The sequence below is a fragment of the Argentina silus genome (genome assembly GCF_951799395.1).
Source record: "Argentina silus genome assembly, contig: scaffold_770, whole genome shotgun sequence".
NCBI lineage: Eukaryota > Metazoa > Chordata > Actinopteri > Argentiniformes > Argentinidae > Argentina > Argentina silus.
This window is the reverse complement of record NW_028152644.1, coordinates 61-12,081: the sequence shown is the minus strand read 5'-3', so window position 1 is coordinate 12,081 and position 12,021 is coordinate 61. Positions and strand designations below refer to the sequence as shown.

Below are 12,021 nucleotides of genomic sequence, written 5' to 3'. Positions count from 1 at the left end.
GTGTGTGTGTGTGTGTGTGTGTGTGTGTGTGTGTGTGTGTGTGTGTGTGTGTGTGTGTGTGTGTGTGTGTGTGTGTGTGTGTGTGTGTGTGTGTGTGTGTGTGTGTGTGTGTGTGTGTGTGTGTGTGTGTGTGTGTGTGTGTTTTCGCTATCTTTGTAGTTCATAATTGCAGAGTCATGACCAATGTAGCGTGAAAGCCATTGTGACCTGACCTCATGCTTGAATACACACGCACACACAGTAGGGGGCGGGGTCCAAAACCAGCAGGTCAGACATGGAATATGTAACTGTTGGTTAATATTTAGACAGGAGACTGTACCAAATACACACACACACAGCTCTACAGAGCTTCTAGACACAGCTTCTTACACACACACACACACACAGGCACACCCAGGCTCAGGCCTAGTGGAATGTCAGTAAGGATGTGTTTGTCATTGTTGGTTAATGTGGGAATCATTCCTTCATTCACTGTGTGTGTGTGTGTGTGTGTGTGTGTGTGTGTGTGTGTGTGTGTGTGTGTGTTCCAGCCCAGCATTGTGAGTGATGTGGGGGTTCCAGGGAGGAGTGCTCTGGACAGTGTGGAGGTGGCGTACGGACGACAGGTTGGTCACACACACACTATACCATTAACACTAGAACTAACCCTCTATACCTCCCACACACACTATACCATTAACACTAGAACTAACCCTCTATACCTCCCACACACACTATACCATTAACACTAGAACTAACCCTCTATACCTCCCACACACACTATACCATTAACACTAGAACTAACCCTCTATACCTCCCACACACACTATACCATTAACACTAGAACTAACCCTCTATACCTCCCACACACACTATACCATTAACACTAGAACTAACCCTCTATACCTCCCATTTCCACTGCTTTTACCTCCCACACACACTCAAAGATTCTTCCGGAACTTCAAAGGGAAGTTTACTCTAAATCCACGTTCATGGTCAGTCCACGATGCATACCGTCTCCAACCATCAGCATTTCATCCTAGATATCAAAAAACTGTGTTTACCTTCTAAAAAACCACTCGTACCGCGTTAAAATATGTCTACTCTGACCTGCTCTACTCTGCTCTACTCTGCTCTACTCTGCTCTACTCTGCTCTACTCTGCTCTACTCTGCTCTGCTCTACTCTGCTCTACTCTGCTCTGCTCTACTCTGCTCTGCTCTGCTCTGCTCTACTCTACTCTGCTCTACTCTACTCTGCTCTGACCTGCTGCTCTGCTCTACTCTGACCCTGTGTTCTAGAGCTGTTGAACAGAAGGACCTGGCGTGGGAGGGAGAGGGGAATCTTGGGAGTTGTAGGAATTGACTCACATGGGCAGTTTGGAACGTCAGGACTGATCAGGGCGTTCAGAGCGTCCACTGGATTACAGGGTCACATGACGCTTTAACAGAAGAATATGGTTTCATAAATCGAGCTCCCCCATTGAGGTCACAGCAGCTCTGTCTCTATGGTAACAGGGGCACACCAATCAAGGCCTCAACAGATCAAAGTCATTGATCGGCTGTCAGAGAGCATGATGGGTAACTCCTCTGCCTGGCTGCAGGGGGAGGGAGGGAGGGACTGCCCCCCCCCGCCCCCGGTGGTGTAAATGTTGGTTCGGGTGTTTTAATGGCGAGGAGCAGCTTCAGACCACTGCAGCCCTCATCCCTCCGTCCCTCATCCCTCCGTCCCTCATCCCTCCGTCCCTCATCCCTGAGCACCATCTGTCCGTCATGTCGTCACTTGGCCTGCGGGCGTCATCTTCCTCATCTTCCTCGACGACCTCCTGAACGTCTTCCTCCTCTTCCTCCTCTACCACTTCACCCTGCGCTCCTGACTCTGATATCTGTCCCTCCCCCCCCCCCCCCTCCCTCTGCCCCCCCCCCTCAGATCTACGTCTTCAATGAGAAGATGATGAGCGGTCACGTCCAGCCCAACCTGGGAGACCTCTGTGCCTCCGTAGCAGACAGCCTGGACGACAAGGTAACACACACACACACACACACACACACACACACACCACACATACACCACACACACACACACCACCCACACACACACACACACACCACACATACACCACACACACACACACACACCACACACACACCCACCCACCACCCACACACACACACACACCTTCATGCCTCCTACCCCTGGTACTTTTAGTGACAATTCTAAAGTTTGGTTCAAACTACAAAAGCGTGTGTGTGTGTGTGTCCAGAGTGTGTCAGACATGTGGGTGATGGTGAAGCAGATGACAGACGTTCTGCTGGTCCCGGCGAAAGACACTCTGAAGAGTCGCACTGCTGTTGACATGCAGACGGCCTTCATTACCCAGGGCCTGACCTTCCTAGAGAACAGGTGAGGGGGGGGGGGGGCTTCATTACCCAGGGCCTGACCTTCCTAGAGAACAGGTGAGGGGGGGGCTTCATTACCCAGGGCCTGACCTTCCTAGAGAACAGGTGAAGGGGGGGGGCTTCATTACCCAGGGCCTGACCTTCCTAGAGAACAGGTGAGGGGGGGGGGGGGGGGGCGTCATTACCCAGGGCCTGACCTTCCTAGAGAACAGGTGAGGGGGGGGGGGGGGTGGGCTTCATTACCCAGGGCCTGACCTTCCTAGAGAACAGGTGAGGGGGGGGGGCTTCATTACCCAGGGCCTGACCTTCCTAGAGAACAGGTGAGGGGGGGGGCTTCATTACCCAGGGCCTGACCTTCCTAGAGAACAGGTGAGGGGGGGGCTTCATTACCCAGGGCCTGACCTTCCTAGAGAACAGGTGAGGGGGGGGGGGGGCTTCATTACCCAGGGCCTGACCTTCCTAGAGAACAGGTGAGGGGGGGGGGGCTTCATTACCCAGGGCCTGACCTTCCTAGAGAACAGGTGAGGGGGGGGGCTTCATTACCCAGGGCCTGACCTTCCTAGAGAACAGGTGAGGGGGGGGGGGGGGGGCTTCATTACCCAGGGCCTGACCTTCCTAGAGAACAGGTGAGGGGGGGGGGGGGGGGCTTCATTACCCAGGGCCTGACCTTCCTAGAGAACAGGTGAGGGGGGGGGGGGGGGGGGCCTTCATTACCCAGGGCCTGACCTTCCTAGAGAACAGGTGAGGGGAGGGGGGGGCTTCATTACCCAGGGCCTGACCTTCCTAGAGAACAGGTGAGGGGGGGGGGGCTTCATTACCCAGGGCCTGACCTTCCTAGAGAACAGGTGAGGGGGGGGGGGCTTCATTACCCAGGGCCTGACCTTCCTAGAGAACAGGTGAGGGGGGGGGGCTTCATTACCCAGGGCCTGACCTTCCTAGAGAACAGGTGAGGGGGGGGGGGGGCTTCATTACCCAGGGCCTGACCTTCCTAGAGAACAGGTGAGGGGGGGGGGGGGGGGGCTTCATTACCCAGGGCCTGACCTTCCGAGAGAACAGGTGAGGGGGGGGGGGGGGCGTCATTACCCAGGGCCTGACCTTCCTAGAGAACAGGTGAGGGGGGGGGGCTTCATTACCCAGGGCCTGACCTTCCTAGAGAACAGGTGAGGGGGGGGCTTCATTACCCAGGGCCTGACCTTCCTAGAGAACAGGTGAGGGGGGGGGGGCTTCATTACCCAGGGCCTGACCTTCCTAGAGAACAGGTGAGGGGGGGGGCTTCATTACCCAGGGCCTGACCTTCCTAGAGAACAGGTGAGGGGGGGGGGGCTTCATTACCCAGGGCCTGACCTTCCTAGAGAACAGGTGAAGGGGGGGGGCTTCATTACCCAGGGCCTGACCTTCCTAGAGAACAGGTGAGGGGGGGGGGGGCTTCATTACCCAGGGCCTGACCTTCCTAGAGAACACGTGAGGGGGGGGCTTCATTACCCAGGGCCTGACCTTCCTAGAGAACAGTTGAGGGGGGGGGGGGGGGGGGCTTCATTACCCAGGGCCTCACCTTCCTAGAGAACAGGTGAGGGGGGGGGGGGGGGGGCGTCATTACCCAGGGCCTGACCTTCCTAGAGAACAGGTGAGGGGGGGGCTTCATTACCCAGGGCCTGACCTTCCTAGAGAACAGGTGAGGGGGGGGGCTTCATTACCCAGGGCCTGACCTTCCTAGAGAACAGGTGAGGGGGGGGGGGGGCTTCATTACCCAGGGCCTGACCTTCCTAGAGAACAGGTGAGGGGGGGGGGGGGCTTCATTACCCAGGGCCTCACCTTCCTAGAGAACAGGTGAGGGGGGGGGGGGGGGGGCTTCATTACCCAGGGCCTCACCTTCCTAGAGAACAGGTGAAGGGGGGGGGGGCTTCATTACCCAGGGCCTGACCTTCCTAGAGAACAGGTGAGGGGGGGGGGGCTTCATTACCCAGGGCCTCACCTTCCTAGAGAACAGGTGGGGGGGGGGGGGGGGGGGCTTCATTATAAATAATGATCAGGCCATTGAGGTTTCTCTGAACTAGATGCTTCCAGACAGGAATGCTTCAGCCTGTAAAACAGAATTAAATGTCAGCCCCTGTTATTGTAATCAGAACTCCTGGACAGGTCGCTGTGAAAGACCTGGAATTGGAACACATCCATGGATATATGGATACATGGATATATGAATACATGGATACATGGATATATGAATACATGGATACATGGATATATGGATATATGAATACATGGATATATGAATACATGGATAAGATGAAATGTTACTGACGTTTTCACAGCTACATTTGTTGCAGCTATAAGAACTACACCATGGTGTGTGTGTGTGTGTGTGTGTGTGTGTGTGTGTGTGTGTGTGTGTGTGTGTGTGTGTGTGTGTGTGTGTGTGTTGCAGCTATAAGAACTACACCATGGTGACTGTATTTGGGAACCTGCACCAGGCTCAGCTGGGGGGGGTCCCGGGGACGTACCAGCTGGTCCGCAGCTTCCTCAACATCAAGCTGCCCGGACCCCTCCCTGGGATGCAGGTACACACTAACCCTAACCCACACACACACACTTCACAGTTACATTTTTACTACTAAATAGCGTTGTAGATGGTGTTCGTAAGTGTGCGTCTCTTGGTGTGTCTCAGTGTGATATTGTGTGTGTGTGTGTGTGTGTCAGGACGGGGAGGTGGAAGGTCATCCTGTGTGGGCCCTGGTGTACTACTGCCTGCGATGTGGAGACCAGGCAGCTGCCATGAGTGTGGTGAACAGAGCCCAGCACCAGCTGGGAGACTTCAAGACCTGGTTCACTGAGTACATGGGCAGCCCTGACCGCCGGTACACACACACACACACACACACACACACACACACACCAGCCAGGTAGGAATGCTCTGCTCTCATTTGGATGGAAGCTAATTTAACTCCACCCCTCTCTCTCTCCCCTCCTCCTCCCCTCCCTCCACCCCTCTCTCTCTCCCCTCCTCCTCCCCTCCCTCCACCCCTCTCTCTCTCCCCTCCTCCTCCCCTCCCTCCACCCCTCTCTCTCTCCCCTCCTCCTCCCCTCCCTCCACCCCTCTCTCCCTCCCCTCCCTCCCCTCCTCTCTCCCTCCCTCCCTCCTCCCTCCTCTCTCCTCCCCCCCCTCCGGCAGCCTGGCCCCGGCCACAGAGAATAAGCTCCGCCTCCACTACCGGCGTGTTCTGAGGAACAGTGCTGACCCGTACAAGCGGGCAGTCTACTGCCTCCTAGGGAAGTGTGATGTCACTGACAACCACGGGGACGTGGCTGACAAGACGGAGGACTACCTCTGGCTCAAGGTGATTGGCCCACGCCGGCTCTCCTGTAGACACGAGGGGATTGGATAGATCTGTACGATACAGTAAAACAGCTTAATTAACTGTGTGTGTGTGTGTCCCCAGTTGAACCAGGTGTGTTTTGATGAGGATGGGAGCAGTGCCCCCCAGGACAGACTGACCCTGGCCCAGCTCCAGAAACAGCTGCTGGAAGACTACGGTGAGGTCATCACTACGCTGCCTCACAACAGCTGTGAGGTCATCACTACGCTACTGTTAGAACAGCTGAGAGGACTACATTAGAACAGCTGATAGGACTACGTTAGAACAGCTGACAGGACTACGTCTCCTCTGGACTCATGTCGGATCACACCATCGAAACCCGACTTGCGTTTATTCATGTCAAATTGCGCAAAAAAATACCACCGAACGCTGAGTTCTGTTGGGTTGGTTCTGCTAACAGAGTTCTGTTGGGTTGGTCCTGCTAACAGAGTTCTGTTGGGTTGGTCCTGCTAACAGAGTTCTGTTGGGTTGGTTCTGCTAACAGAGTTCTGTTGGGTTGGTCCTGCTAACAGAGTTCTGTTGGGTTGGTCCTGCTAACAGAGTTCTGTTGGGTTGGTCCTGCTAACAGAGTTCTGTTGGGTTGGTCCTGCTAACAGAGTTCTGTTGGGTTGGTCCTAGGCGAGTCCCACTTCTCGGCCAGCCAGCAGCCCTTCCTGTTCTTCCAGGTTCTGTTCCTGACGGCCCAGTTCGAGGCGGCTGTGGCCTTTCTATTCCGGGTCGAGCGTCTAAGGAGTCATGCTGTTCACGTGGCGCTGGTCCTGTACCAACTCAGGCTGCTGCTCAAGTCCTCTGGACAGAACGCCCAGCTGTGTAAGACCTGCCTGCCTGCCTGCCTGCCTGCCTGCCTGCCTGCCTGTCTGTCTGTTAGGGTTAGGGTCAGCTGTGTAAGACCTGTCTATCTGTCTGTCTGTTAAAGTGTTGTTGTGTTTAGTGAGTCAGGAGGCAGGGGACCCCCCCCATGTCTGCCTTTGATGGTGTGTGTTTAGTGAGACAGGAGGCAGGTCACCCCCCCCCCCATGTCTGTCTGTCTGTGATGGTGTGTGTGTGTGTTTAGTGAGTCAGGAGGCAGGGGACCCCCCCCCATGTCTGTCTGTCTGTGATGGTATGTGTGTGTGTGTGTTTAGTGAGTCAGGAGGCAGGGGACCCCCCCCCCCATGTCTGTCTGTCTGTGATGGTGTGTGTATGTGTGTGTGTGTTTAGTGAGTCAGGAGGCAGGGGACCCCCCCATGTCTGTCTGTCTGTGATGGTGTGTGTGTGTGATGGTGTGTGTGTGTGTGTGTGTTTAGTGAGTCAGGAGGCAGGGGACCCCCCCATGTCTGTCTGTCTGTGATGGTGTGTGTGTGTGTGTGTGTGTGTGTTTAGTGAGTCAGGAGGCAGGGGACCCCCCCATGTCTGTCTGTCTGTCTGTGATGGTGTGTGTGTGTTTAGTGAGTCAGGAGGCAGGGGACCCCCCCATGTCTGTCTGTCTGTGATGGTGTGTGTGTGTGTGTGTGTGTTTAGTGAGTCAGGAGGCAGGGGACCCCCCCATGGTGCAGAGACTGAACTTCATCCGTCTGCTGATGCTCTACACTCGCAAGTTTGAGTCCACAGACCCCCGAGAGGCACTGCAGTATTTCTACTTCCTACGGTACACCCCCCCCCCCACACACACACACACACACACACACACACACACACTCTGTTTAGCAACTGTGTGAGTTGTGCAGCTGATTAATCGGGGCTGGTTAATCGGGGCTGGTTAATCGAGGCTGGTTAATCGAGGCTGGTTAATCGAGGCTGGTTAATCGAGGCTGGTTGTTGACGGTGTGTTCTGTGGGTCCAGGAATGAGAAGGACAGCCAAGGAGAGAACATGTTCACTCGTTGCGTCAGCGAGCTGGTGATCGAGAGCCGGGAGGTGAGTGGACCGCAGAGAAACTACAGAAACTGGTTTAATCATGCACATAGAAACTGGTTTAATCATGCACATAGAAACTGGTTTAATCATGCACATAGAAACTGGTTTAAACATGCACATAGAAACTGGTTTAATCATGCACATAGAAACTGGATTAAACATATACATAAAGCTAGTTTAATCACATATAAACTAGTTTAATCACATGTTAGTCATTTAACAGATGTTCTTATCCAGAGCAACTAACAAATGAGTACATTAGTCTGAAGGAACTGAATCAACGATACAACCGTCATCACAACTCAGACTTTCTACCAGAACACGTCTCTCAATGCACCAGGAAGACAGGAACACGTTATTACTAGAACTGGTTTCACCATACTGTGTGTGTGTGTGTGTGTGTGTGTGACTCCTTTCTCAGTGTGTGTTTCTTGTCTCCACAGTTTGACATGCTGCTGGGGAGGCTGGAGAAGGACGGCAGCAGAAAGGTACACACACACCTCCCTCATCACACACACCTCCCTCATCACACACACCTCCCTCATCACACACACCTCCCTCATCACACACCTCCCTCATCACACACACACACACCTCCCTCATCACACACCTCCCTCATCACACACACACACACCTCCCTCATCACACACACACACACCTCCCTCATCACACACCTCCCTCATCACACACACACACACCTCCCTCATCACACACCTCCCTCATCACACACACACACCTCCCTCATCACACACCTCCCTCATCACACACACACACACCTCCCTCATCACACACACACACACCTCCCTCATCACACACACACACACACCTCATCACACACACCTCCCTCATCACACACACACACACCTCCCTCATCACACACACCTCCCTCATCACACACACACACACCTCCCTCATCACACACACCTCCCTCATCACACACACACACACCTCCCTCATCACACACACCTCCCTCATCACACACACACACACCTCCCTCATCACACACACACACACCTCATCACACACACCTCCCTCATCACACACACCTCCCTCATCACACACCTCCCTCATTACACACACACACACCTCATCACACACACCTCCCTCATCACACACACACACACCTCCCTCATCACACACACACACACACACCTCCCTCATCACACACCTCCCTCATCACACACACACACACACACACACCTCCCTCATCACACACCTCCCTCATCACACACACACACACCTCCCTCATTACACACACACTTCCTCTGCTCCAACTCTGTGTGGCTCCTCCCCCAGCCTGGAGTGATTGACAGGTTTGCGGGGGACACGCGGGCCATCATCACCAAGGTGGCCCTGGAGGCCGAGAACAAGGGCCTGTTTGAAGAAGCTGTTAAACTGTACGAGCTGGCCAAGGTGAGACACACACACACACACACACACACACCCTTTGTCTTATGATGACTGTTGGATAGATGATTCACTTACTTAAACAAATGTATTTGTTGTAAGTCACTTTGGATAAAGGCTTCTGCTAAACGTTGTAAAGGTAAATGTGGAGGTAAATGTAAAGGTAAATGTAAAGGTAAATGTGGAGGTAAATGTAAAGGTAACCCCTCACTGTGTTGTGTCTGTAGAACCCAGACAAGGTTCTGGAGCTGATGAACCGTCTGCTGAGTCCAGTGATCTCTCAGGTCAGCGCAGCCCAGTCCAACAAGGAACGCCTGAAGAACACCGCCCTGGCCATCGCCGAGAGGTACACACACACACACACACACACACACGTACCAACACACACCACACACACACACACACACACACACACGTACCACATACCACATACACACACACGTACCAACACACACCACACCCACACACACCACACCCACACACACCACACCCACACACACACACACACACACACATATACCACATACACACACACGTACCAACACACACCACACACACACACCACACACACCACACACACACACACACACACACACACACGTACCACATACCACATACACACACACACGTACCAACACACACCACACACACACACACACACACACACACGTACCACATACACACACACCCACACACACACACACACGTACCACATACCACATTCACACACACACACACACACGTACCAACACACACCACACACACACACACACACACGTACCACATACCACATACACACACACACACACACACACACACACGTACCAACACACACCACACCACACCCACACACACCACACACACACACACACACACACGTACCAACACACACCACACACACACACACACACACACACACACGTACCACATACCACATACACACACACACACACACACACACGTACAGACACACACACTCACCACCCCCCCCCCCAGTGGACCCCAGATTGAGGTGTGTCCCCCTCTGTCCTGCCTCTCCAGGTACAGGACCCAGGGCGTGGCGGGAGACAAGGCTGTGGCCGGAACCTTCTACCTGCTGCTGGACCTCCTCACCTTCTTTGATGAATACCACGCTGGCCACACAGACAGGGCCTACGATGTACGTACTACTATACTACTACTACTACTACTATACTACTACTATACTAATACCACGCTGGCCACACAGACAGGGCCTACGATGTACGTACTACTATACTACTACTACTACTACTATACTACTACTATACTAATACCACGCTGGCCACACAGACAGGGCCTACGATGTACGTACTACTATACTACTACTACTACTATACTACTACTATACTAATACCACGCTGGCCACACAGACAGGGCCTACGATGTACGTACTACTATACTACTACTACTACTACTACTATACTACTACTATACTAATACCACGCTGGCCACACAGACAGGGCCTACGATGTACGTACTACTATACTACTACTACTACTACTATACTACTACTATACTAATACCACGCTGGCCACACAGACAGGGCCTACGATGTACGTACTACTATACTACTACTACTACTATACTACTACTATACTAATACCACGCTGGCCACACAGACAGGGCCTACGATGTACGTACTACTATACTACTACTACTACTACTACTATACTACTACTATACTAATACCACGCTGGCCACACAGACAGGGCCTACGATGTACGTACTACTACTAATACAATACTATACTACTACTGTACTGTACTATACTAATACTATACTACTACTATACTAATACCACACTGGCCACACAGACAGGGCCTACGATGTACGTACTACTATACTACTACTACTACTACTACTGTACTGTACTATACTAATACTATACTACTACTATACTAATACCGCGCTGGCCACACAGACAGGGCCTACGATGTACGTACTACTATACTACTACTACTACTACTACTACTAATGCAATACTATACTACTACTGTACTATACTAATACTATACTAATACTACTGTACTATACTATACTAATACCACGCTGGCCACACAGACAGGGCCTACGATGTACGTACTACTACTACTACTACTACTACTACTAATACAATACTATACTACTACTAATACAATACTATACTACTGTACTGTACTATACTATTACTATACTAATACTACACTACTACTATACTAATACCACACAGGCCACACAGACAGGGCCTACGATGTATGTACTACTACACTATACTACTACTAATACAATACTACTACTACTACTATACTACTACTACTACTACTATACTACTACTACTACTATTACTATAAACAAAAGTTTTTGACATGAATAAACGTGAGTCTGGGTTTGATAATCCAGAACCACTCTGTTCTAACACCCTGGGGAGACCTCTGGAGGTCCTGGACCACACAGACAGAGGTAATTACTCACCAACTCCTCCCAAACTCATTCTCCCATTGCCCCTCCCCCTCCCCCCCCCCCCAGGTGATGGAGAGATTGAAGCTGGTCCCTCTCAGTCAGGACAGTGTAGAGGAGAGAGTCGCTGCCTTCAGGAACTTCAGTGACGAGGTGAGCTGTTTCAGTACCACAGCTGTTTCAGTACCACAGCTGTTTCAGTACCACAGCTGTTTCAGTACCACAGCTGCATCAGGTGGGACGTGAGACCGTTCTGTTAATGGGGTCGGGTGGCGAGACCCGGTTCCTTCTGGGTACTGGTTCTGAAACACGGTCCGGTCGGTGACGACAGAGAGAGATGGTCTTAAAGGGGAGGTGACGGGGGGGGGGGGGGGGGGGGGGGCAACGACTGACTGTTAAAGCTCATCATTCTGCATTCTACAATATGAATAATGAAGTCATATTTTACAGCATTTTAATAAATTCCATATTCCAAAATGTATTAAATATAGAGAGACTGCACACTAAGAACCAG

At 52.3% G+C, this 12,021-nt stretch overlaps 1 protein-coding gene across 1 annotated transcript; it reads left to right on the top strand.

The window, feature by feature from the left end:
- Nucleotides 1–534: 534 nt before the first annotated feature.
- On the top strand, nucleotides 535–11,660 carry LOC310824710 (nuclear pore complex protein Nup93; the record flags this gene model as incomplete). The annotated part of the gene is made up of 15 exons (XM_083697971.1): nucleotides 535–605; nucleotides 1,908–2,000; nucleotides 2,242–2,381; nucleotides 4,800–4,932; nucleotides 5,072–5,229; nucleotides 5,544–5,709; nucleotides 5,812–5,905; nucleotides 6,367–6,558; nucleotides 7,249–7,375; nucleotides 7,571–7,643; nucleotides 8,087–8,131; nucleotides 8,940–9,056; nucleotides 9,278–9,396; nucleotides 10,092–10,209; nucleotides 11,577–11,660. Coding segments are annotated over exons 2-15 (1,638 nt in total), but the record flags the coding sequence as incomplete, so codon positions are not given.
- Nucleotides 11,661–12,021: the final 361 nt, after the last annotated feature.